Here is a 26,002-nt window from a genome sequence, read left to right as displayed (position 1 = left end):
GAAAGCCCCTCCTGCTGGGGCCACGGACAACCGATCCCTCAACCTACCAGGTCATGAGACCTTGGGGGACCTGGTGTCTGGCCTGGTTTCCTATTCTGGGACACTTCAGCCCGGAGTCCTTGCACTTCCCCTTGGTGCTTTATGTCATTCCGGTGTTCTTCACTCTGCCACCGCATAAAGACCCTACTTCTCAAACTTGGTTGCTGTATTAGCATTACTGGGGAGCTTTTAAAACTCCCACTGCCAGGCCACATAGCATTATTAGCTTGGGCCCTTCCCCTCAGGACTGGCTGTGAGAACTCCCCCGCCAGGTGCTCCGGGGAAGAGTCTAAAAAGGACAGCACAGGGCAACTGCTCATGCCCTGGTTTTCCTGACTGATTGAAGGACTGGGACTGGGGTGGAGCGAGAACAGGCTGAGGACTCAGGAGGAAGAAAACCATTGTCTTCTTTGCAGGTTAAGTGTTTCACGTTTACTTTTTTTTTTTTTAAGATTTTATTTATTTGACAGAGAGAGAGAGAGAGCACAAGTAGGCAGAGCAGCAGGCAGAGGGAGAAGCATCCCCAGGGGCCCCATCCTAAGACCCTGGGATCATGATCTGAGCTGAAGGCAGATACTCAACCGACTGAGCCACCCGGACACCTCTCACATTTACTTCTAATAACTCTTTAAGTGGGTCTCAAACTTGGATGTATATTAGAATCACCCTGGGAGCTTTTACTCAGCCCAGTACCCAGGCTACACCCCACTGCCAATCAGACTGAAAAGGCCCGGGGAGCCCATGATAAGGTCCACATTAAAATTTTCAAAGGTTCTTATTATGGAATCACTGCTTTTTGGTCCCCCAGAATCAGTATTGGATACTCATTAGAAGTGCAGGATCTCAGGGACGCCTGAGTGACTCAGCCCATTAAGCTTCTGCCTTCAGGCTCAGGTCATGATCTCAGTTGGGGTCCTGGGACTGAGTTCAGGCCCCCTGCTCAGCGGGGAGTTGGCTTCCCCGTCTCCCTCTGCCCTTCCCTCCCCCACTTCTGCTCTTTCACGCGTGCTCTCTCTCTCAAATAAATAAATAAAATCTTAAGGAAAAAAAAAAAGAAAGGCAAGATCTCAGGCCCTACACAGACCTAGTGAATCTGAAACTGCTTTGTAATGAGATCCCCAGGTGGCCTGTGTGACATGCTTTAAGGGGCATCCCACTAGCACCATCATTTTCCTCACGAAAGCTCAGACAAGGTAATTAATCCATCCAAGGTCACATCATGGCCGCGAAATTTAAATGGAGAATCCAGGCCCAGGTGGGCCTGGCTTCAAAGCCCGTCTACTCCAGACATTCTTTCTGTTCAATGTTTTAGGAAGCAGAACCTGCTAAAAGCAAAGCCACACGTTTCCAGCAGGAGGAAATCGTGTCAGCCTAATCTCCATGGTTATTCCAGTACTTGGGGAAGCCCAAGGCCAGCACTTTGGAGGTTAAAATGCTCCTGGCTTGGTTCTACATCAGAGGTTAGTCGAGTTAGATGAGGGAGGGGAGTGGATTAGGGAAAGGAAACAGAGGCACACAGGCATCTCTCTGGATGGAAAAATATTCAGATAGGAAAGAACAGGACTGATCTCCATTAGAAATCATGCAAGAAAGAGAGCACTGGCCAGATACCCAGCTCCACAGACACCGCCAGATCCTCATAATGGTAATGTTCGAGACAATTTCTAGGCCGCCTGAGCTGACAAAAAATGTCAGATGAGCTTCAGTTACAGTTTTACATTCTGGGAAAAAGTAATCCTAGCTCTATTTATTAAATGAGAGCTGTGAGCAGTCAGTTATAAGCTAAAAAAAAAAAAAAAAAAAAAGAGAGAGAGAGAAAGAAAAAGAAAAAGAAGGGGTGGGGGAGTAATTCTTTATTGTTCCCAGAAGACATTGGCTTAATACGCTGTCAGAGCTAAAAAAGCCACCCGCATCTGGCCAGGCACCATCATGAAGGCTTTTTGGAAACAAAACAAAAATCATTCGACCCTAATATAAAATGGTGATGCAGCTGAATCTGGAGTACTGTGTGTAGTTGCCTCGCTGCGTCTCTGGGGACGTGCAGGAGAGAGATCCAGAGAAGGACGGCTAAAACCATCCAAGGGCTATTAAAAAATAGGATTCTTCAGCGTACAAAGACAAAGAAAGGTTAAGAGGATAGACCTGGAAACTATACGATCAAAACAGGTGTGGGGGCGCCTGGCTGACTCAATCCACAGAGCATGGGACTCTTGATCTCAGGATTGTGAGTTCGAGCCAGGTTGGGCATAGAGCTCACTTAACCAAAAAAAATAAATAAATAAAATAGGTGTGAAAAGGAATGACCCACACTTTTCCGATCAACCCTGGTACACAGAGAAGAGCTTATACTTTGGGCTACTAGGACAAATAAAGAGAGGTTCTACTGTTTATAGAAGGTCATAAATTTATGGAATTTGTTATCTCAGGAGGACTGTATTAAATATCTAAGAGTGTATTAAGGGATTCTAGGGACACATTTATTTATTTTTTATTTATTTATTTTTTTTAAGTGAGATCTATGCCCAATGTGGGGCTTGAGCTCAGGACCAAGATCAAGAGCTGCATGCTTTACAGACTAAGCCAACCAGGAACCTCCCTGGGGACATTATTTTTGTCTTTTCTTTTAGAAAAAAAATATGAATATCAAAAAACTACAGAAATAAGATAAAATTAGAAAAAATTTCACATATCCCTTACCTAATCAGCTTCTTTTATTTCTCCTGTTTTTCCAACTTTTTCCAAATGCACATCATAGACATGGTATAAATATAAGCTCATGTCCTGCTATTTCCATTTTATCAAATCCCTCCAGAATTTGCTGTTACTTCCATAAGGTTTATGACTATAAATTTAATGATTGCATAATATTTATGGTGGATAATTTAAATATATTTAATTAACTCCTATTAGAAGATATTTTGGTTATGTACATTGTTTACAATAAACACCCTTGTAAAAAAATTGTATGTACACCCTTGTACATACAATTTTTTTGTTTTTTTAGATGACTTTCTTAGAAGGAAATTTCAGGATCTGATGAAGGATCATCAACATTTTGTTTATCTTAAGACATACTGCCAAGTTACCTTTCTAATAGATTATACCACTTAAATTACTGCCAGCAATAAATAATGGAACAACTTTTATTAGTGTCATAGGCATTATCATCATTTTTAAAATTTGCTATAATCATAGATATAAAACTGAGCCTCCCCATTTATTTTATGTTCTCTATAGAATAAGGTGGACTTTGGAGGTCTGATCTCTCTTTTCACAACATACCCCTTTCATGTGTTTTTTTAATTATTTTGTTTCTTGGTGACTTTTTTTTTTTTTTTAGAAAGATTTTGTTTATTTATTCAGGAGAGACACAGAGAGAGAGAGGCAGACACTTAGGCAGAGGGAAGAGTAGGCTCCATACAGAGAGACTGATGTGGGACTCGATCCCAGAACTCCAGGATCACGCCCTGGGCTGAAGGCAGATACCCAACTGCTGAGCCACCCAGGCGTCCCGTGAGTTTTATGGTGAGGTGGGTTTTTTTTTTTTTTTTTTTTTTAAGATTTGATGGTCAACTGACTGAGCCATCTAGGCCCCCAACTTGGTGATTTTTTAAGTAAGGACACAGACCTTTGATTCAAAACAATTCTTTGCTCAACCTCCAGCTTCTCCAGCTACTCATACCTAGTCCCACACTCTTCTCATTCAAAATTCTGGATTCAAGAAACCCATTTGGACACTGTCAGGCAGAATTTGAGCTGCCAGTCAGGCCTGGAATCCGATGTATCAGCCAAGACTATTAGCACCCCCAAGTTCTAAGCCTCTTCCCAGCCCCCATGACATGATTCCCAGGACAGATTTCTCTCTGTTTGTCTTGCTCTTCCACCTTCAGGGGAAATCTCCTCCTTGGACGTGCAAGTCTGCTTCAGGATTTCTCCTTCTGGCTGGGTCCTGGGCTCCATGCAGAGAATTCTGGATGATGTCTGATTGTCCATTATCACCCCATTCCATTTGTCCACTGCCCCTACGTTTCTCTGCTAGTCCCGCTGAGACCCAGCACAGACGTGGTCTGAATGACAACTGAATTTGCCTTTCTGGTGACTCGCCAAGTCTTGCCCACTTGCCTAGCCCAACACTATCAGCCAAGCCTGCCTGACAGAGCCTGTCTTGTGCTAGAAGAGGGGGCTGGTCCTGGCTCGACATCTGTGGGTGAGCCCCAATCCAGGTGCAATGTCTCACCCCCCACTTTCTGCCTAGTCTCAACCCATGTTGTCCGCTTTATCCCGTCACTCTGAAATTCGTCATGCAGGACTTCAATTCTTTGCTTAGAAACAGAGTTTTTTTGTTTTTTTGCTTTTGCTTTTAATTTTTCACCATTTTTCAGAGGATACCTCCTTTTCCTCAGATCTCTCTGTTCTATCACTTACGGAGGGCAGGGAGGACAGGAATGCCTCAAATCCCCAGGCCCCCTTCAGGCTGAGGGATACTAAGCAAGGGCTGGGAATACAGGGGTTCTGGTCCCCAAGAAAAGTTCTCTGGAGTTCTTAGATGCCCGGGTTAATGCTGCCTTTGTGATCCCTCAAGGCAAAAGATAGGTGGGTGGGGCCTGCGGACAGGATTGGGTTTGGACCTACTGGTTCTAAATAAGTCCAGTGTGACAAAAAGGCAAGCAGCGGCCCTGTGGGGGTGGAAGAAACAGGGTGGGGAGCTCCAGGGCCATGGTTTGACTCTTGAGAGACTGATATAAATCACAGCATAACTAAGGCGACCTCAGCCAATCATCAGCTCCAATCCACTTTGCTTTACAGATTAGGAAACTGAGTCCCAGAAATGGATTAGTCTAAGCCTGGAGTCTCATAATTAAGGACATGTATCTGCTCCTACATTGACTATGTTCTTTATGAATAATTTCCCAATTTTGTTTTTAAGATTTTATTTATTTATTCATGAGAGACAGACAGAGAGAGGCAGAGACACAGGCAGAGGGAGAAGTAGACTCTCCGTGGGGAGCCTGATGCAGGAGCCTGGGCTGGGATCACACCCTGAGCCAAAGGCAATTGCTCAACTGTTGAGCCACCCAGGCATCCCATAATTTCCCAATTTGATTAGGGTCTTGATTCCAGGTATTAGAGGCAGGTCAGCTGCCATGACAATTAATAGCCAAGCTCATTACAGGGACCATGTTAGTTTACAGACCCAGCTTAGATGTTCAGAGGCTCACTCTTTCCTGTTCCAGGAGCCACTGGGGTACAAGACAAGAAGTACCCCAGTACTTCATTAAGTGTTGATCTGAAAAGCCAGAGTGGAGACAGCCAGGCCCAGCCAACCACTTGTCTGAGAAGATACCATCAGGTATGATTTCAGAGAGAAGCCAGACAGGCTCTGCTCTGCTACTGCCAGCTAATCTCTCACATGCCGCAGGAGACAGGAGTCTCAGATGTGACTCGTCATGTGTCTGAGGCTGAGCTAGGTCCTTTTTAAATTAATCATCCTATTTAATCACCATAAGAGCCATAAGAGATAACAAGTATGATCCCCACTTGACATAAAAGAAAACTAATATTCAGATAGATGAACTGACTCACTCAAGATTATGGAGCCAGTAAATGGCAGAGGTGATATTTGAACACCCAACTCTTAATTCCACTGGCATCCCTGTGCTACAGCTTTCTCCTGGGTTCAGGCAGGAGGGTACCTTGGAGAGAAGCAGCACTTGGTATCTGCACCTTCACTGACTCAGGAACCATCGGGAAAGCTCAGAGCACCATTCCTTTCTCTGCGAGTTAAAACAGGCAGATCTCTGCTGATGATGCTTCTGTCTGAGGCATCTTATGGGGGCCTCTGAGATGAGTGGTTAGAATGTTAATTGTGTGCTCGGCAGAGGTTGTCAGGATCCCTAGCACCCCAGAGAGAGACTAACCGCTGGAATGCTCGTGGGAAAGGCCACCTCCCAAGTTCCATAGCGGGATGATGTAAAGAGCACTGGGCATGTCAGGGAGTCTGAATACTAGGACACACTGTGCCACCCTATTTGCTATGAAATCTAGGGCACCAGCCCCTGGACTTCAGTTTTCTTATCTGTCAAATGGAAGACAATACCCACAAACCTCATAGGCTTTGGGTAAGAATGGTGAGTTGGGTAACAGATGTGAAAGTACTTGGTAAGTGATAAAGTACAATCAGAAGTCAGTGGTTACTCGTCAATCAGTATGTGGATTGACAGGTATTCATGACTTATCACAAAGAACAAAACAAAACAATTATTGGACAGGTCTTTGCTTCTATCTCTTATTATAGCCATGCTGACTGTCAAAGACCTATTTCTCTTTTTGGGGCTCCCTGGTTGTAGATCTTGAGGAGCCAGCAGTAAGGGAAAACGAAACAAAAGAGGCAATGGTAGAGGGAAGGACAGTGCTATTTTCAGGGATTCTTTGCCTTAGGGGAACAGAAATTAGGAGACCCAGGCTGTTTCCTGCCTTGAATCTCCTTGGATGTCTCGAAATGTGACAGAAATGATCAGTCTCTCGGATGCTAGGAATTCTCTCATCAAAAGAAAACAATTCAGGATCAGGAAACATATTGGCTGGGGAGTGCGGTGACCTGGACTCCACTTGCAGCCTCATTCTGGGCAGGGTAAGGATGCCCAGTAGAGAAAAGCAGGAAGAAAAAAAACTGGCCCATCCACTTCAGTGAGAAAACCACGAGTGCCTCAGATCTGATCCCTACTTCCTCCTTCTCCCCTATTTCCCTCCAGCCAGACAATAGGATGCCACAGTGTCAGAACTGGATGAGACATAAGGAGGCATGAAGTGCAGACTCAGCATTTGACAGCCTAGGCACAGGGCCCAGGAGCTTGGGTGGATCATCTGGGTTCGTATGGCCTGAAGCTCCCAGGCAATGCTTGGTCATTCCTCTCCAATTCCCACTGTCCATCATTCAGGCTGACCTCTAACCCTGGGGTCCTAACCTGTTGCTTCTCAGGTGAATCAGCAAATGGTGAGAAAGCAAGGAATCATCTACTGATCATTTCTTACAGTCCCCGGGAGAGGAAGGGACTTGTCCAAGGTCACAGGATTGCCAATAACTGGGTATCACTGAGAATTATTATCAATCATGGATCTTCCTCAATTATTCATTTTTTAAAAGATTTTAGTTATTTTATTATTTAAAGATTCTATTTATTTTTTCATGAGACACACAGAGAGAGGCAGAGACATAGACAGAGGGAGAAACAGGCTCCTCACAGGGAGCCTGATGCGGGAGTCGATACCAGATCCCGGGATCAGGCCCTGAGCTGAAGGCAGATGCTCAACCACTGAGCCACTCAGGCATCCCTCACATTTCTTTTATATTTTTTTCTCTCTTAAAATTTTTAGATTAAAAAAAAAATTTAGATTAGTTTTTATTTAACAAAATAATATATGCTTACAGTAAAAGCAAAAAAAGTAAAAAAAAAGTACAAAGTGAAAATTGAAAGCTCCCTTCCCCATTAAAATTCCTAGAAATAACCACTAGTAGTAAATTCTCATTTCTTCCAGATATTGAAATAATTTGAAGACTTTGTTAACTATACCTACAGATTTATGTTCTTGGTCATGGGTACACAAAAAGATTTGTTGATTATATGAATGGATGGAGCTAGGTGAGTCAGAGGCTGGGGGTTTGCATCATACGGAAGGACAGAGATGGGTTGAGTTAAGCATCTCAGCAGACAAGAGCTCCCACTGGGGCCTATTAGCCGGGGATCTGGCATGAATCCTTCATTTCCAAGGTTGGTATTATAGTGTGGAGGTGAAGATCATGGGCTCTGGAGTCAGGCAGACGGGGGCTTCTATTCTGGCCCTAACACTTCCTGGGTATGTGGATCCTCATTTGTCACAAGGAGATTAAAATAGTACTACTTGGGGCACCTGGGTGGCTGAGTCAGTTAAGTGTCTGCTTTCAGCTCAGATCATGGTCCCAGGGTCCTGGGATCAAGCCCTGCATCCGGCTCCCTGCTCAGTGGGGAGCCGGCTTCTCCCTCTCCCTCTGCTGCTTCTCCTGCTTGTGCTCTCTCTCTCTGTCAAATAAATAAAATATTTTTAAAAATAGTAGTATTTCATGGTGATTAAGGAAGAACAAGGCACATAAAGAAAACAGCAGCCTGCTTGGCGTTAGACATGCACTAAAAAAAATTTGTAGCTGTCATCATCACTACTATTGTTGCCATTACTATTCTGTGGGTTCATCTTGAAAAAGGAGAAAGCCTGCAGGTCCAGTACCTAGTGCTATAGAAACAGACCAGCAAAGGGCCTGGTCCTCCTCTGCTGAGTACATCTGGCAGGAAAGGGAGACAACCAAGAAGTACCGCTTTAGTCTGACCAGGAGTTAATACCCAGGAATTTCTCAGGATGTTAAAAATTCTAGATCCACCAAACCATAAAAGTAGATGCCCTATGAACTTCGAGCATACGGGGATGCCTTGCACAGTGTGCAGGGCTGAAGGGTTGGATTTGTGGGAAGAGGGACCATTTTCTTATTTTTTCAGGCCACCTGGTTCAGCAGCTCTCAGGCCCAGAAGGCTCCAGAAATGCGCTAGACTGGCCAAGTGCAATGGGCTGGCAGAGCATGGCGGGAGAAGGGTGCTCTTCTCCAGCTGAATTCCAGGCCTTTCCTCTAGTCCTCAGAACACAAAGAAATAATGTTTTCTTTCATTATCACAGCCACTTCATCCAATCTTGTGCTATCTGGGGGCTGGAAATGACGAAGGGCAATTTATAATACATTCCCCCAGCCAACGCATATTGGGAGAAACCCAACACTGGACCAAAAGGCCTGCAGAGCCTCGATGTAACTTGAAGCCCAAAATCTCTGATGGAAATGTATTGGTCTTAAATGCTTCCTGCCTGTCAAATCTTTATATTACAAAATGCCCCCAGCTCGTGATAGTTCTGTTAAATGATCACACTGCCAGCGATGAGTATTAACTGTCCTCTACAGCACTCTCTCCTATTGGAGCTTCTTCTCCACAGAAACCCTGCTGTTCACTCCTCTACCCACCCTCTCCCTCCTTCTCCCTCCCTGCCTTTATATAACTCCACTTCTCTTTTCCCTCTTCCCTGTCCCCTTCTATTTCTTTCCTGTTTTTCTCTCTATTCTCTTCTCTCTTGTCTTATTGTCTTTTTCTAATTGGCCATGAGAGAAAGCTGAAAATGATTTTTTTATTATTGATTGAACACATACATTAAAATCTAAACCCTCTTATCTTAACTTTCAAAAAGATAAACTGAGTATTTTATATTTTGCTCTAAAAAAACAGTATTTTGGGGGCACCTGGGAGGCTCAGTCAGTTAAGCATCTGCCTTTGGCTCAGGTCCTGGGATTGAGCCCCATGTAGGGCTCCGTGGGGAGTGGGGAGCCTGTTTCTCCATCTCCCTCTGCCCTTCCCCACCCTTGTGTTTTTTTCCCTCTCTCTCTCATATAAATAAATAAAATATTTCTTTAAAGATTTTATTTATTCATGAGAAACACACACACAGAGAGAGAGAGAGAGAGAGGGAGAGAGAGAGAGAGAGGGAGAGAGAGAGGCAGAGACACAGGCAGAGGGAGAAGAAGCAGGCTCCATGCAGGGAGCCTGACGTGGAACTCGATCCCGGGTCTCCAAGATCAGGCCCTGGGCTGAAGGCAGCGCTAAACCCTTGAGCCACCGGGGTTGCCCAAATAAAATCTTTTTTAAAAAATAGTATTTTTAACAATTAAAGGCTTTTAGGAGGAAGAGACTTTAAAGACCATCTAGTTCAATGGCTTTACAGATACATGAATCTCTTTAGAGCAACTCTGACACTCCATTTCTCCTTGAGGACTTCCGGGGATTGCAGCCTGCTACCTCTAGAAGCAGCCCATTTCTAGGTATCCATAAGTTCTTAATATAGGGACACCTGGGTGGCTCAGCGGTTGAGCATCTGCCTTTGCCTCAGGGTGTGATCCCGTGGTCCTGGGATCTGAGTCCCACATCGGGCTCCCTCATGGAGACTGCTTCTCCCTCTGCCTGCATCTCTGCCTCTCTCTCTGTGTTTCTCATGAATAAATAAATAAAATCTTAAAAAAAAAAGTTCTTAATATTGAGCTTAGTCTGCCTCCCTAATTCCCACCTCCTGGCTACCAGGACAATCTAGGATATAAAAAGAGTGCTGTGCTCAAGCACTCAAAGGCAGTGAGGTGCATATTAGGTTCAAAAAATAGGGGTAGACCAGCTGGTTGTGAGGTGCTCCTATTGGAGTAGCTTGCTTGGGTGGGCAATATTGAGGAGATATATGGCAGCCAGTCTCTGGTAGGTCTTGAATGCCAGACTAAAACATGGTGTTTTTGACTTATTGGGAAGGTGAAGCCAAGTGAAACTGTCCATTAGATTGTAATAAACAGTTGCGCTTACATGCCGGGAACAGTGCAAAGTGCTTTAACATTGATTATCTCATTTAATCCCCTCAATAGAACCGATGTCGGTACTGTTATTACTTCATTTTGTAGATGAGGTAACTGAGGTCTTAGAGCTAGTAAGTCACTAAACCCAGGTCTGTCCATGTCTGAGGCACATGATCTAAATATAGCACTCTAAAAAACACAGCCAGCAGAGAGACCAGGATGGGAGACCCTGGGAGAGTCATTTACTAGAGGGAGAGAGTGTCAAGAACAGAAGGCGTGGGTCTCATTTGAGCTCTCTTCTACAGATGGGCCCTCCAATCTCCATCGCTACTCTTGTGATTGCTCTTAAACTCCACCAATCCATTTCCAGCTGCCCATTGGATTTTGTCACCTCAAATTCCATGGCACAAGCATCTGCCAATTTTCACCACCTTCCTAGCAACCAGTTTCCAAAATGATATTCCTGAATCTTTAGGCATAAAAGAAGATCAATGTGTTAAACCAACCTGGCCTTAATTAGATTTGCCACATACAAATCACCAGGCCTTGGGAAAGTTACTTAACCTCTATGGGCCTTGGTTTTCTCACCTATAAAATGGCAAGAGTAACACCACCACAAGGTGCTTGTGTGGGTGACATTAGATCATTTGTATGTAATATGTAGCATAGTGGCTGGCATGTAGAAAGTGTTAAGTAAACAGCATTATTATTGTGATTACTGCTGTTTCTGGGGCTTGAAACTCCCTCTTGCATATCTTTTTATGGTCGATCCCAATGCTCAGAGGTGGGGGGAAGAAGAGGGAGCCACAGAGTAGACAGTGAAAATTCAATGCAGTTTGTATTCTCTGCGATGATCTCATCCTTTTGGCTGCGGGGGCTACTTCTACAGGGTCTCTTTTCTACACCCACCACAGACAGAGCTGGGCTCCAGCCAGGACCCGCCTGCTCTTCTCCCTCCAGACCTACTTACATGGGGATCAACAGGCAGTGTCTCTTCTACTTCTCTCTAAGGTTGGAGCCTTCGGTGTCATCTGCAGCCCTGACCTCCCTAGATACTCTTCTTTTTCTTCTAAGTATCTAGAATCTGAGTTGTACAAATTACCTGGTCCAATCCCTCAAAAAAATAAAGTTCAAAATCAAAGCAGTCATTTAGGAAAATGTCTTGCGCAATTAAATATGAGTAAAGTGGGCTTTCTCCCAACCAATCCACACTCTTTCACCAGTCCCCACTGTGGTACGTGCACTGTGCACAAACATTTGAGTTTCACTGTGTCTGCTGAGCCCCAGACCCAGCTTGGGGGTCTGTGACTCCTTCTGCACCCCCTATGGAGCCCCCTGGAGATACCACGTGAGTAAGGGTTGCTAATGATTAGTGAGAAACAGGGCACTAATCACAATCACAAGCCCTCACACATTTGCACACCCTAACATCCCCCCCCCCACCCCAGGCCCACAGTGAATGTGGAAGGAGAGATGAAAGGAGACTCCAAGGAGACAGGCAGGGTGTTTGTACACAGTGAGGGGAGAACAAAGGAAACGGGGAGCCTGGGGGTGGCAGGCAGGAAAAGCAGGCAAGCCAGGCAAGCCAGGCTGTAAGATGAGTCAGAGAGTGAATGAGGGCACTAGGTCGTATCAGCTCCTGCTTAGTTGCCCCCAGAGGGTGGTGTGAGCTGGAAGAAGGGTTTGGGGGGAGGTGATTAGGGGAGCTGATGCTGTAACTCAGAAGTGGGAACTGGAGGGGTGTGTTGTGTTTGTGGAGCAAAAGCTCAGTTAATTTCCAGGAAGGACCCAAGCTCTCATCTTCTGAGTTCTCCTAGATCTTTCTTGCCTGGCTTTGATTTTTTAATTTTTATTTATTTATGATAGTCACACACACACACACAGAGAGGCAGAGACACAGGCAGAGGGAGAAGCAGGCTCCATGCAGGGAGCCCGACGCGGGATTTGATCCTGGGTCTCCAGGGTCGCACCCCGGGCAAAAGGCAGGTGCTAAACCGCTGCGCCACCCAGGGTTCCCTCTTGCCTGGCTTTGCTTCTGGAGCTGTTGCTGAAGCAGTTTGAGATTGGCCAGCGCGGAGAACAGAGTCAAGCTAACAACAAAGATGTCAGTTCCCGAGATCACTGGACCCCTGCTTGATTGACGGAAGCCACCCTGTGGCTGCTAATGCCTCTCCATTTATTTGGTGCTTTCAACTTATTTCAAATGCCCCCTCCTACTAATGATCTCATTTAATCTTGGGCACAAACCTGTGAAATAGGCTGGCCTGGGATTATCTCTAATGTGCTCCTCCCCTCTCTACCCTGGTGATCCCTCAAATTGTTTCCTCCATCCTAGAAAGATCCAATGCTGAACCAGACAGTGCCTTGTGGGGTATGAAGAAGTTGGGGTCCTCTGTCCAGGCTCCCCTCTGAGCTGCTTGTTGCTGTTTGTCCTGGGCTGGGTTTGACAAGAAGTCACAGGATATGGACTCATTCCCCTCCTGGAATTTCCCAGCCCCCCCACCCTCCCTCTCTAACATCTGAATGCCTGGCACATAATGATCATTTCACTCAGTCCCCAGGGAGATATGTCAGACTTCTCATTAGGTGAATAGAAACCTGAGGCCTAGTGAGGCAAAGGCCTTTGCCCTGAGTCACACAGTGAGCAAACATGGAGGGGCAGTGATGACTTGGGAAGAGCACAGGTCTGGGAACATTCGGAGACCTGGGTTCCAGTGCCTCTACCACTCCTCAGCTGGGGGCACAGAGATAGTCACTCAACCTCCCCAGTCTTGGTTTCCCTAACTGTCAAATGGGAACAGTAATATTCATCTCTTGGGGTTGCCCAAGATGAAGACATCAAAGTGTTACATAAAAATGAATTATTCTGATTATCAAGTAGCACAGGTGACATTGGGACTCTGGAGAAATGGAAAGAGGCTGGATTAAGCATAGAGAGTCTGGGATCTCCTTAACTCACCTGTGTGGACCTGGGCAAGTCCAGGCCTCAGTTTCCCTGGGCCTCTGCCAGCTCTGAGGAGGGCTCTGTGGACAATGCCTCTAATATAAGAATTCTGGTGCTGGCTGCCCTGACCTCTTGGTCGTCCTATTAGCTGTGCCCCACATTGCCTTAGATCCAAGAATCTTACTGAGGGAGCCAGTCAGTTCCCAGCAGTGGGAGAGCCCATTGTTCCCAATGGGAAGGATCCCCTGGATCCTTCACATCAACTCCTCTACCCATTTCCTCAGGGCTGAAGTGTGCTTCTTTACTGTCTTAGATTCCACTACCTCTCAGCTTTAAGGGGAATGAGGGTGGAGAAGGGAAGTAAGGGGTAAGGGGAGTACCCTTGGTAATGAAACCAATGACAGATTGGCCCTGTGAGATTTCCCAGTGGACAGCACCAGATTGCCTGGATTCCTTTCCTCCCAGGGAGGGCTGAGTCTAGCTGTTCAGCTAACATCTTGCTTCTTCCAGGATGGCCCCAAAGGTGCCAGACACCTGATCCATTGAGGAATCACCTCAGCAGAACCCTTGCTGAGCTCACGGAGGTGAATTAAATATTAAAGATGCAAGGCCAGAGCCCCTGGTGCAGCAGCACGTTCCCATAACACAGACAATGGCATACGGCTCATCTGCCCAGTCTTCTGGCAGCTGAAGCTCTCTCTCCCCAGGCTGGGTTCCCTGCTCCCTAGCCCGCACACTTGTGAGGGCATAAAAAATAGCAATGTTTGGTTCTCCCCAGGAAGTCATGTGCTCCTGTTCCCTGTGTCCTTCCTCTCATCCCCAGTGTTGAGAAATCCATGGACCTGGAAATGCCTGGAACACTGAGTTGTGGCATCTGCAGCAATGAAATTTACCAGGTCTGTGGCGGCCTGGCAGGGGCCCCTGTACCTCAGCCCCACACTGAGGCTTGAGGAAAGGAGGAAGCAACTTACACAAAACCACTCAATGAGTGATACCATAGCTGGGCCTAGACTCCAGTTCTCCAGGGTAGAGCCCAGCACTCTCCCCTACCCTCTCTGTGATCTCTGAATCTCCTTCCTAATGCTACCAAGCACTGGGTCCTGCACAGCATGGTTCCCACGGACTGCTTTCGTGGGGAGCAGGGTCCATCCCCAGTCCTGCCTTGCCATCCAAGTCCCAGAAGAGCACAAGGCCCATGTGTTCCAGCTCAGCTCTGCCACTCTGTAGGATGGAACCATGGTCAGGTCACCTCTGAGCCTTAGTTATTCACCTATAAAACGGGGATTTAAGAACCTGTACCCTGGATAGCTAAGGATCAAATGAGATCACGTCTGTGGGGCATTTGGTAAATTGGGAAGTGCTATCCAGATGTCAGGTATCATTAAAATGGTGTGAGGTGTGAAGGTGCTGCAGAGGGAGGAGTTCCCAGGGGAGAAGGCCATGCAAGAGACCCCACAGCCAAATGAGGCTGAGGACCTGACTGACACTTCAGAGGGCCACCAACAGAGATTGACAGGCAGCGGGGCAGATCGACCCAAGCTCATTGGCTTGAAAGACTCCCTGCCTGCTTTGCTTCGTGTGTGCATGTGTGTGTGTGTGTGTGTGGTTTGTGTGTTCTCCTCAGTGCTCCTGGAAGGCTCTGCCTGGCAGCCCAGAATCCCAGGAATTCGCCTGGCTGCTCCAGGGGAGTGGTTGGCAGGAGGGCAGTGTGTTGTGCTGAGGAGGACACCTTGCTTCAGGCCAGGTCATAGACCCTCAAAGAAAATCCTGCCAGCCTGGATGCCTACGGGCCTCTCCGGAGTACCCCTGCTCTCCCGGGCCCTTACCTTGTACTTGGCTGCGAGCAGCTCTGTGGCCTGCTGCTCCCGCCTTAGGTCTTCCAGCATCTTCTCCTTTTCCTCCAGCAGCTTCTGCTTCTCCTCACTCACCAGGCTACGGTCATCCTGGATGGCTGCCTTCTCCTCCTCCAGGCGCTCCTTCTGCTCCTGCAGGTAATTCTCCATGTTCTTATCCAAAGCTGACTCCAGGATGGGCTGGGGTGGGCGGTGGTTGTTGTTGTTGTCATCCTCCTCTTCAGCCACCCAGGCCTCTATCACTGACCCCTCCGGGTACCCAGCCGGGGCCGACACAGCCTTCTTCCTGCGGCTGCTCTTCCTCCGGAGCCGCTTTCCCAGCATCCCCTTCTTCTCCAGCTGGGCCTTCAGGCGGGCGATCTCCTCCTGGAATTCCCGCAGCAGCGTGTCCTTGGGATCCTCGTTCACCCGGGGCTTGTTCTTGATGTTCTTGGCCCTGTTGGCAAAGCGCAGGGTGGAGAGGCTCTCGTCGTAGCTGTGAGAAGCTGGCCCCAGAGTGGCCACCATGATGGTCTTGGCGTTCCCCCCCAGAGAGTCTTGGAGCAGCCGGGTCAGCTTGGAGTCCCGGTAGGGGATGTGGGTGCTCCTGTTGCCCGCCAGAGCAGCGATCACGTTGCCCAGGGCAGACAGTGAGAGGTTGATTTTGGAGGCTTCCTTGGGCCTCTCTCCACCTCCACCACCACCACCACCACCACCACCACCACCACCTCCACCGCCGCCACTCCCTGTGGACTGCGCGGCCGTCCCTGCAGCTGTGTTGGGGCCCGCCTTGTTCTGCCTCTCACTGCCAGCCAGGTCCACCAGGTTGAGCTTGCCCACACGGATGTGGTCCTGGCCATCTGAGCCACGCTCGCTGCACTCCACAGTGATGACGAATATGGCATGGGAGCGGGAGCTGACCTCATTCATGTGCGTGCTGCCCACTGCCCGGGTCTGGTTTCCCAGGTTCATCACGTGCTCGATCTCCTTGACATTCTTGGTGACAAAGGAGGAGAGATCCTTGATGTAGACACCGGTCTCGGGGTTCTCCTTCAGTTCTAGCCTCTTGCCAGGCTCCTTGGAGAGCAGGTCTCGAATCTCCTCCTGGTAGATCTCCAGGTAGGAGGCCCGGACCAGGTACTGCTGGTTCTGGGAGCGAGAGATGTGGGTGAAGATATGCTCAAAGGCATTGGGGATGACCCCGCGCAGCTCGGGCTCCACCCAGGTCCCCTGCATGGTGTAGGTCTTGCCAGTGCCCGTCTGGCCATAGGCAAACACCGTGCCATTGAAACCCTGAAGCACCGAGTCTACCAGGGGCCTCACGGTTTCATCGTATAAGTCCGCCTGCTTGGAGCTGGCATCATAAACGGCGTCGAAGGTGAAGGACTTGGGCAGCTCCCCGGGGGCAGCGCGGGGGTTCCGCAGGGTCACCTGGCCCAGTTTCACGTCCATGGTCAGGATCTGCTCGTGACCAGCAGCCTCCTCCTTCCGGCTGAGGGGGCGGCACCGAGCCACCACCTTCAGGGCCTCGCTGGCCTTGGTTTTACTGGCCATCTTGCTGCTCCTTCCTTCCTGCCCCCGGGGCCCCTCCGCAGCCTGGGCGGTCCTGCTGGCCTCGCTAGGGCTGGGTCGGGATCAGCGGGGCCGGCCCAGCCCCCAGGCGCGGCGCGGCTCCTCAATCCGCATGCAGCCTCCGAGGGTGCGGATGCTGGGAGGTGGCCCCGCCGCCGCTGCAGTCCGGGCCTCCGGCGCCCTCCGTCCTCGCCGCACCGGCAGGGCAGGGGGAATTAGGCTGAGCCCCCCGGCAGCCGCGGGAGCCGTGCCGGCCGAGCGGCAGTGCCCGGAGCCCGCCCCATGCTGGGGCAGAGGGAGCGCTGCCGTAAACAGCGACGGCAACAATGAGATAAAGGAAGAGGAAAATGGGATGGGGGCGGGCGGCGAAGCTGTCTCTCCTCCTCCTCCTCCTCCTCCTCCTCCTCCTCTAGGGATCCATGGCGGGGGCGCTGGTCCCGGGCGGCCGGGGGTCCCGGTCCTCCCGAGGGCAGAGGCTCACCTGGAGTCCTCCCCCCGCGCCGGGGGATCATTCATCGCAGCCTGCGCGGCTGCGGCTGCCCCTGCCTCCACCTTCCCCGCCGCTGCCACCGGAGAATGAGAGAGGAAAACAGAAGGGGATGGGGCGGAGCAGCGGCGGCGAGAGTGATGTTGCCGCCGCGCTGCGGCCCCAGCTAAGCCGCCCGGCTGGGGTGGGGCGAGGGGCGGGGCCGCGGGCGGGAGGCGCGAGCCCGGCGCGGCCGGCGCGCGCGGGGCCGGGGCGCATCGCCCGCTCGCTCCCCCGCAGACCCCTCCGGGGACGGGCTCGGGGGCCCACCCAGGTCCCGCGCCCAGCAGGCGGGTGCGGCGCAGCCACCGCCCGCCGTCACCCCACCGGGCCCGAGCATGCTGGGAATTGTAGTCCTGCCTTTGTTAACGGGGTTCTGGCAGGTTGCTGCCGCCTCCTCCGGTCCGGGAGGCCCCGCCCTCTCGGGCACGCGACCGAAGACTGACTGCTGAGGGTGCAGCCCACCTGGCCGGGTCGGGGTCACCGTCCCCCACGCTCGTTCCCGCCGAGGCGCCGTCCTCCGTCTCTCGGCTGCTCCTGCCTTGCAGGGGTGCAGGGGTGCAGGGGTGCAGGGGTGCAGGCGCACAGGTCACCCCTCCCCTGCAGAGCGTTGCCTGGCACCTCGACTCCCAGACGTTTCTTGACTCTGCCCTTCCCTTTCGCCAGCCCGGTTTACTTCTGGCCTTCGTCTTGTGTCCTGGAACCTCTTCCAGCTGCTTCTCTCCTGCGTCTCCCCTGCACTCGCACGCGGCCCCCTCCCTCCTCTTCCGCGGGCCCCTCCGACTTCTGACCCCGGCCCGGCCCGGTTCCCGGCCTCATCTCCAGTACTCTCCGGGGGAGAATCTGCGTTCCGCTCCCTTCCCTCGCTCCCTCGGTCCTTCCAGCAGTTCCCCAGCCCCTGCTGAGCCCCAGGCCCCATTCTAGGAGCTGGACCTTGGCCACAAGGGGCTCACATTCGAAGAACCCTGTGTTGTTTACTGCGCTGGCTCTGCCGTGTTGCGTCCTTGTGCCTTTGCCCAGAGGGCATTGTCACCCTTCTATACTTGGTGGCCTGCCACTTGCTTGTGTGGTTCAGGCACTTCGTCTTCTGGGAAGTCTTTCCTGACCAATTTCTTTTCCACAGCAGCAATAGAGACAGAATTTGCATAAAACAAAGCTTGGGGTTGAACCTGCACTTCTGATCTCCATCCAATGATGTGACTTTGGGCAATCTCTTACCTTGTTCTAGCTGCAATTTCCTCATCTGTTTAAAACGAATGGAGAGCGCCTGGGGGGCTCAGTCAGTTAAACCCCGACTCTTGATTGTGGCTCAGGTCATGATCTCAGGGTTGTGGGATCAAGCCCCTCTCAGCTGTGGGATCAAGCCCCTCTCCGCTCCAGGCTCAGTGAGGAGTCTGCTTGTCCCTCTCCCTCTTCCCCTCCACCTCCCTTAAATAAATAAATAAATAAATAAATAAATAAATAAATAAATAAATAAATAAATAAATTTTAAAAAATGTATCTTTTTAAAAAATAAAACAATTGGAGAAGGGGAGAGGAACAATACTCTATGGAATGGTTGTGAGACTCAGATGAAACAAGGAATGAGCTATTGTGCAAATGAGAAGACTTTTTTATTTTTATTTTTTTAAGGATTTATTTATTTATTTATGATAAACAGAGAGAGAGAGAGAGAGAGAGAGGCAGAGACACAGGAGGGAGAAGCAGGCTCCATGCCGAGAGCCCGACGTGGGACTCGATCCCGGGACTCCAGGATCGCGCCCTGGGCCAAAGGCAGGCACTAAACCACTGAACCACCCAGGGATCCCCGAGAAGACTTTTTTTTTTAAAGGTTTTATTTATTCATAATAGACATAGAGAGAGAGAGGCAGAGACACAGGCAGAGGGAGAAGCAGGCTCCATGCAAGGAGCCCGATGCGGGACTTGATCCCTGGACTGCAGGATGGTGCCCTGAGCCAAAGGCAGACGCCAAACCAGTGAGCCACCGAAGGATCCCCCCCCCAGAAGACTTTTTAAAAAAGAATTTGTTTTTGAGTAATTTCTACTATACCATCACTATCTGAGATCAAGAGCTGCACGCTCCACCCATTGAGCCAACCAGTCACCTCTGAGAAGACTTTTTTTTTTAATTTTTATTTTATTTATTCATGACAGACACAGAGAGAGAGAGACAGAGACACAGGCAGAGGGGGAAGCAGGCTCCACGCAGGGGGCCTGATGTGGGACTGGATCCTGGGTCTCCAAGATCATACCTCAGGCCAAACCGCTGGGCCATTGGGGCTGCCAGAGAAGACTTATTTTTAACCAAGCCCTTAATACGGGCTTGTGGTCTGGCTTGGTTCACCTGATAGCTCTGGCTTTCTTGAGTATCCTCAGTAGACCAGGTCCGTGTTTGATGTTTCTTTTTGGAGGTCTCTGTATTTTTCCTCTAGGATATAAGTCAGGTATAATTCCTCAAGTCCAGGGACTAACCCAGTGTCCTACCCATGTTCTACTCTGTAGAGGGCATTGGCACCTGTGGATGAGCCAGAGTTGTCCTTCCTGTCTGAAATCCAGATTGAGGAGGTAGTGTTATCTGAAACCTTGACTGGAAGCTTGAGGCTTAGCTGGAGGCTCGCCTACTTGTGAAGTTTCTTGGCTTTCCCCAACCCTCTCTTTGATCAAGCTCTAAAGCTTCGATTAACTTGGCTTTTGGACCGATTACTAGGTGAGGTTTTGGCTTTGTAGACTAACCTCTCTTGGCTCTGGCAACTTGGCTTCTGGATAGACTGACCATTTGGCTCTTATAATATTTTCTTGTTGTACTTGGCTTTGGTTTTTGGACTACGTTTTCTCTGCTTTGGCTAACTCACCTGATGCTGTGGTGCTGCTGGAGGAAAGGGCTTCTGGCCCTGGCCCCCCCCCCACACACTTGATACCACCACCCAGCAGGCACTTCCCCAGATCCTCCTGTTTGGGAGGGAGATTGGAATCCCATTGCTCACAAGATGTGTGATTTTGAGTAAAAGTAAAACGTCTCTGAATAGCTTATTTTCTCAGTGGAGAGAGTGAAGATAGGAATTCTACTATTACTCACAGGGTTTACATGAGTATTAAATGAGATAATATAAAAACTCCCAGGATGTAGAAGGCATTCAAGAAATCATAGTTTTTCTTCCTTTTGTCCCTCAAATTCAAGGCTGTTCACATCCTGTGTTTCCTTTTTCAGCATCTTCATCAGCCACTCTTCCTTCCCTCTCTCTGTTCCACACTCAAGTCTCTAGCTACTTGCGTTTGTCTTAAGTCCTCCAAGCACACCACAGTTTTGGGCACCTCCATATGCCTTTGCTGGTGCTACATCTCTGTTGGCAATGTTCTTCTAATTTTGTACCTGTCTACACAGCTTCATCTTCTATTCGTTCTGCAACTCAATATGGCTTCTCCTACCACTGTTCAATACAGATGCTTCTTGCAAAGGGTATCAGGAACCTCATGGTGCCAATTCTAGAGGGCCCCTTTCAGTAGGAGTCTTTGACATAACCCACTTCTTCCTTCTTTAGCAAACTCTCACTCAGTTTCTGTGGTTTTCATGACCCTACAACACTTTTCTGGTTTCCTCCTCAAGCTCTCCTGAGTTCTGGTTGCTCAGTTTCAATCTCCCTAACTGATTGGCCTCCTTCAACTCTAACATTAAATAGTGTCGGTTACAGTCCTAAGCCCTCTTTTTCTTTCAATGTCACTCTATGATGACCCCTATAGCTCATGACTTCAACTAATGTCAAAATGATTTCTAAATTGGTATTCCAGCCCAGACTTCCCTGAGCTCCGAATCTTTATATCCAATTCTCTAATGGACATCGCCACTTGGATGGCTCCCATGCCCCTGAAGTTCTACTTGTGCACACTGAACTCATCATCCTCCTTCCAAACTTTGCCCTCCAAGAATGTCCCTGTAAACAGCTCTTTCCCCACCCTCAGTATATTCCTCCGAACACCAAATCCTATCAACTCAACTTCCATAATATTTGTCAAAACTACCAACTTCTCTACTTCTACAGCCAATATCATGACACAAACCACCACCTTCTCTGGCCTGGCATCCTACACTAGCCTCCAGTCTGGTCTCCCTAGGTATGCCCTTGCCTCCCCTCACCCATTCTTTACTAAATAGTCTTTTAAAGATACATGTCTGATCATGTCACCCCATGCTTAAAACTTTGTAATGCTCTTCAGTGAGCATAAGTTAAAGTCCAAATCCTAAATGTAACCCCCAACTACCTATATAATCTGGTACCTGCCATATCTCCTGTCACATCTCATGCCACTCTTCACCTTCTCCCTGGGCTCTAGTTACAATGGTCTTTTCCAGCTCCCCTCCAATCTCCTACCACAAGGCACTTACACAGGGTCTGTTTCTGCTACATAGAACATTCATCCTCACCATCTTTCCCTAGATCCCTGCTCTTCATCTTTCAGCTCTCAGTTTGTTTGTTTTTTTTTTTTTTTTTAACATACTGTTTTTTTTTTTTATTTTTATTTTTTTTATTTATTTATTTATGATAGTCACAGGGAGAGAAAGAGAGAGGCAGAGACACAGGCAGAGGGAGAAGCAGGCTCCATGCACCGGGAGCCCGATGTGGGATTCGATCCCGGGTCTCCAGGATCGCGCCCTGGGCCAAAGGCAGGCGCCAAACCGCTGCGCCACCCAGGGATCCCCTCAGCTCTCAGTTTGAATGTCAATTCCTAAGGGTATATTTCTTGACTTTCCCACCTAATTTATATCTCTTTGTAATTTGTTCTCATTGTTCCCTTTACTTTCTTTCATAGAATTTAGCATACTTGTAATTCGATAATTATTTGCCCACTTTTGTTGCTCTGTGAAAATATAACATGACTGTTTCATTCATTTTCTTTTCTTTTAAAAATTTTTTTGTTTATTTAAATATTTATATATTTATTTATATTATTTATTTTATTTATTTATTTGAGCCCAGGTGGCTCAGTGGCTTAGCGCTGCCTTCAGCCCAGGGCCTGATCCTGGAGACCCAGGATCGAGTCCCACATCAGGCTCCCTGCATGGAGCCTGCTTCTCCCTCTGCCTGTGTCTCTGCCTCTCTCTCTCTCTCTCTCTCTCTCTCTGTGTGTCTCTCATGAATAAATAAATAAAATCTTTAAAAAAAATTTGTTTAAAGATTTTACTTGTTTGATAGAGAGAAAGCATGTGAGAGAGAGTGAGAGAGCACAAGAAGGGAGAACAGCAGGCAGAGGGAGAAGCAGGCTCCCCACTGAGCAGAGAGCTAGACCCTGGGATCATGACCTGAGTTGAAGGCACACGCTTTACTGACTGAGCCACCCAGGCACCCCCATTTTCTTTTTTTCTAGGTTAACTCTATGCCCAACGTGGAGCTCAAACTCATGACGCGGGATCAAGAGTTGCATGCTCTCTCAATTGAGCTGGTCAGGTGCCTCTGTTTTGTTCATTCTTGTATTCACAATGACTAGTCCAGTTCCTGGCACATAGCATGTGCTCAGTATATTTATAAATAAATGAAATAAATGAAAGCTTTATATGAATATCACTTCTTCTGGGAAGCCTTCTTTGCCTCCCCTAATTCTTTCTATTCTAAATAATCTTTTCTTTCCTCATAATTCTATAGCTTATTGTTTAATTAGCCTTATAGTACTCATGGAAGTCTACCTTGTTGTACTATGGCTCCCTGAGTCTGTCTCCCTCCCCTTAAAATATGCCTCATGAAGACAGGAGCTATGTTTTTTTTTTTTTTTTTTTAGATTTTATTTATTTATTTGAGAGAAAGTGAGAGAAAGCAAAAGTGAGGGGGAGAGGAAGAAGGAGAGGCTCTCCATTGAGCAGGACCCTGGGATCATGACCAGATCCAAAGGCAGATGCCTAACCGATTGAACCACCTAGGCGACCCAGGAGCTATGCTCTTTATCTCTGTGTCTCCTTTCCTCACACTTAGCCTGATACTATATTCACTTTAGTTCACCAAAATCAGCTGTGAAGCAAATGAATGAATGAATGTTCCAAGACCTTCAGGGCAAGGAAATGAGGAGACAAGACAAAGAAGGGGTGGTAAAAAAATGAAAACAAAAACAAAAAAACCCCCTTATATTTGTAGAATGATTTACAGTTAACAACATGTTATCGCCTGTATTTCTCACTTAATCCCCACGTCAACCCCAAGAGAGGACAAATATTAATATCCCCACATTCAAAGGAGGACTCCAAGCTTCAGGCTAAGTGACCAGAGAAGGACACCCCGCCATCAAATGGCACAGTCTTCAGACTCCAAACCTTCAACCTGAGTGATCTGTCTCCTGTGCCACAAGGCAAGCTTCCTGTGGACATGGCAAAATGGTTGCTTCTCAGTCCTGGTTTGAATACGAGTCTCATAGGCGTTCAGACCCATTTTTGGCTTGGTGGGAGGAAGAAACTCCCTTCACTGTTTTCTGTGACAATGGCCATTCTTTCCCAGGGGATTCCCATCCCAGCATCTTCTTCCAGTGTGGTCCCAGTAACCAGTTAGCATGAGATGGTATCAAGAAGGCAATTTTAACTCCTTAGTAATTCTGGGGCCTGCAAATTTTCAGACACAAGTTATTCAGGGTTTGGGGTTACCCTGCAAAACCAAGTTCTGCCAGCAGAGGGAGATATGACTATGTGACAGAGTCACTGGCGGAGTCTGGGATCCGTCACTGTGAGATTATCTAACTCAAGAGATCCCCAGCTGTGTCCAAGTCTACATTAATAGCAGTTCCTCTTTCCCCAAGTTTGTTTTCTCCTTTGTCTGCTATATTTTCTGGTAAATGGGAGTTGAGTTAACTCCCCATCCCCACCAAAATATAGAAAAATCTGAAAATTAAAAAAATCTAAATATAAAAAAAAAACACTGTCCTTAGTAGCCACCCTTTATTGGACACCTCATAGGTGGATTACAGAACGTTTGTCTAACTTTCACATTAATTTAGATGGTACCTGGCAGTCCGGGGACTTGAGCTGAATGTCTCCAACTCCAGAGTGGGTGCTCTTTCTATCACTTTGTACTGGACCCCAAGGCTCTGATTTCAAATGGCCCCCTACCTGGATCAGCTCCACCTTCTTTCAATGCCCCCCCCCCCCCCCGCAGCGTATTAACTCCTGTCTCTCCAGTAAACACTTTCTTCCTTTCTCCAAGCCCAGGGCAGGGCAGAGGGATTGGGGCGAGGGGTGAGGTACTTTCTTTTTTTCCTTACCTTCTGTAGCCATTCCTACTCTGTAATTAGCAGCAGCTGGTTTAATGGTGTAATCCATCCATTGATGAAAATATTCTGTTTCCCCAACTGAATTTCTTCTACTTCTCCATACTTGAATTTCTAGTAACAAAAATACTTTAAAAACATGTTTTGTTTTGTTTTCCTAAGATTTTTATTTTTTATTTTTATTATTTTATTTTATTTATTTAGGGAGGAGAAAGTGTGAGGGTGCAAGTGGTGGGGGAGGGGGGCAGACGGAGAGGGAGTGAGAGACTCTCAAGTAGATTTCAGTTGAGTGCAGAGCCCAACATGGGGCTCCATCTCACAAACCTGAGATCATGACCTGAGTCAAAATCAAGAGTTGGTCACTTAACTGACTGAGACATCCAGGCACCCCTAAAGATTTTATTTATTTATTATCTATTTATTTATTTTTAAAGATTTTATTTATTCATGAGAGACACAGAGAGAGAGAGAGAGAGGCAGAGACATAGGCAAAGGGAGAAGCAGGCTCTATGCAGGGAGCCCAATGTGGGACTTGATCCCAGGACTCCAGGATCATGCCCTGGGCTGAAGTGAGGCACTCAACCACTGAGCCACTGAGCCACCCAGGCATCCCAAAAGATTTTATTTTTAAGTAATTTTTACACCCAGCATGGGCCCTGAACTTACAACCCCGAGATCAAAGAGTTGCATTCTCCTCCACCTGAGCCAGCCAGGTGCCCCAAGAACATGTTTTAAAGAGTTTTGACTGTACCATATATAGAATTGTGTATCCTAATTTTTAAAAAATATACACATTATCAGGGTGCCTGGGTGGTGCAGTTGACTAAGCCTCCCACTCTTGGTCATGATCTTAGGGTCATGAGATTGAGCCCTAGGTGGGGCTCCACGCTAAGCAGAGAATCTGCTTGAATTTCTCTCTCCCTCTTCCTCTGCTCCTCCCTCCTTCACGTGCACTCTCTCTCACTGAAATAAATAAATCTTAAAATGCACACCCACACACATACACACACTATCAACTGTTTTTCTGCTTACTCTCAGTGCAATCCATCCACAAATCCTACCTGAGTTCTACCCATCAAATCTACCGATCTTGACTGCAACATACTGTGTGCTACCACCACTGCCACCGTGGTCCATGCCACCTTCATCTCTCGCCTGGACACTGCAGCGGCATTTTAACAGGAATCCCTGCTTCCACTTCCCTACTTCCCCTTCTCTGTAGAACAGCCAAAAATCTTTCTTCTAAACTATAGATCAAATCATACCACTTCCTGCTCTCAACCTCCTGATGGCCTCTCATTGCTCTCAGAATAAACTCCAAAGTCCCTTGCCTGGGCACGTGTCCTTCCATGGTGGGTCTCTAGTTACTTCTCTCATTTCATGTATTCATCCTCTCTCCTTGCTGCACTCTGACTCAATAACACTGGCCTCCCTGTTCTGCAGTACTCCCA

The 26,002-nt window shown here is 48.0% G+C and overlaps 1 protein-coding gene across 2 annotated transcripts in view; it reads right to left on the bottom strand.

The window, feature by feature from the left end:
* KIF3C (kinesin family member 3C) overlaps window positions 1–17,591 on the bottom strand; it is a 38,164-nt gene extending 20,573 nt beyond the window's left edge. Inside the window, exon 1 of one of the 2 annotated variants that reach the window (XM_041756920.1) lies at window positions 15,209–17,591. In XM_041756920.1, coding sequence (XP_041612854.1) covers window positions 15,209–16,768 — 1,560 coding nt within the window. In that variant the 5' untranslated portion in view covers window positions 16,769–17,591. The remainder of the gene's footprint in view (window positions 1–15,208) is intronic. The other variant, XM_041756918.1, reaches the window with a different exon arrangement.
* Window positions 17,592–26,002: the final 8,411 nt, after the last annotated feature.

This window comes from Vulpes lagopus, chromosome 5, assembly GCF_018345385.1.
Source record: "Vulpes lagopus strain Blue_001 chromosome 5, ASM1834538v1, whole genome shotgun sequence".
Lineage (NCBI taxonomy): Eukaryota > Metazoa > Chordata > Mammalia > Carnivora > Canidae > Vulpes > Vulpes lagopus.
The sequence above is the reverse complement of the archived record's forward strand: the minus strand, read 5'-3'. Positions and strand labels throughout refer to the sequence as shown.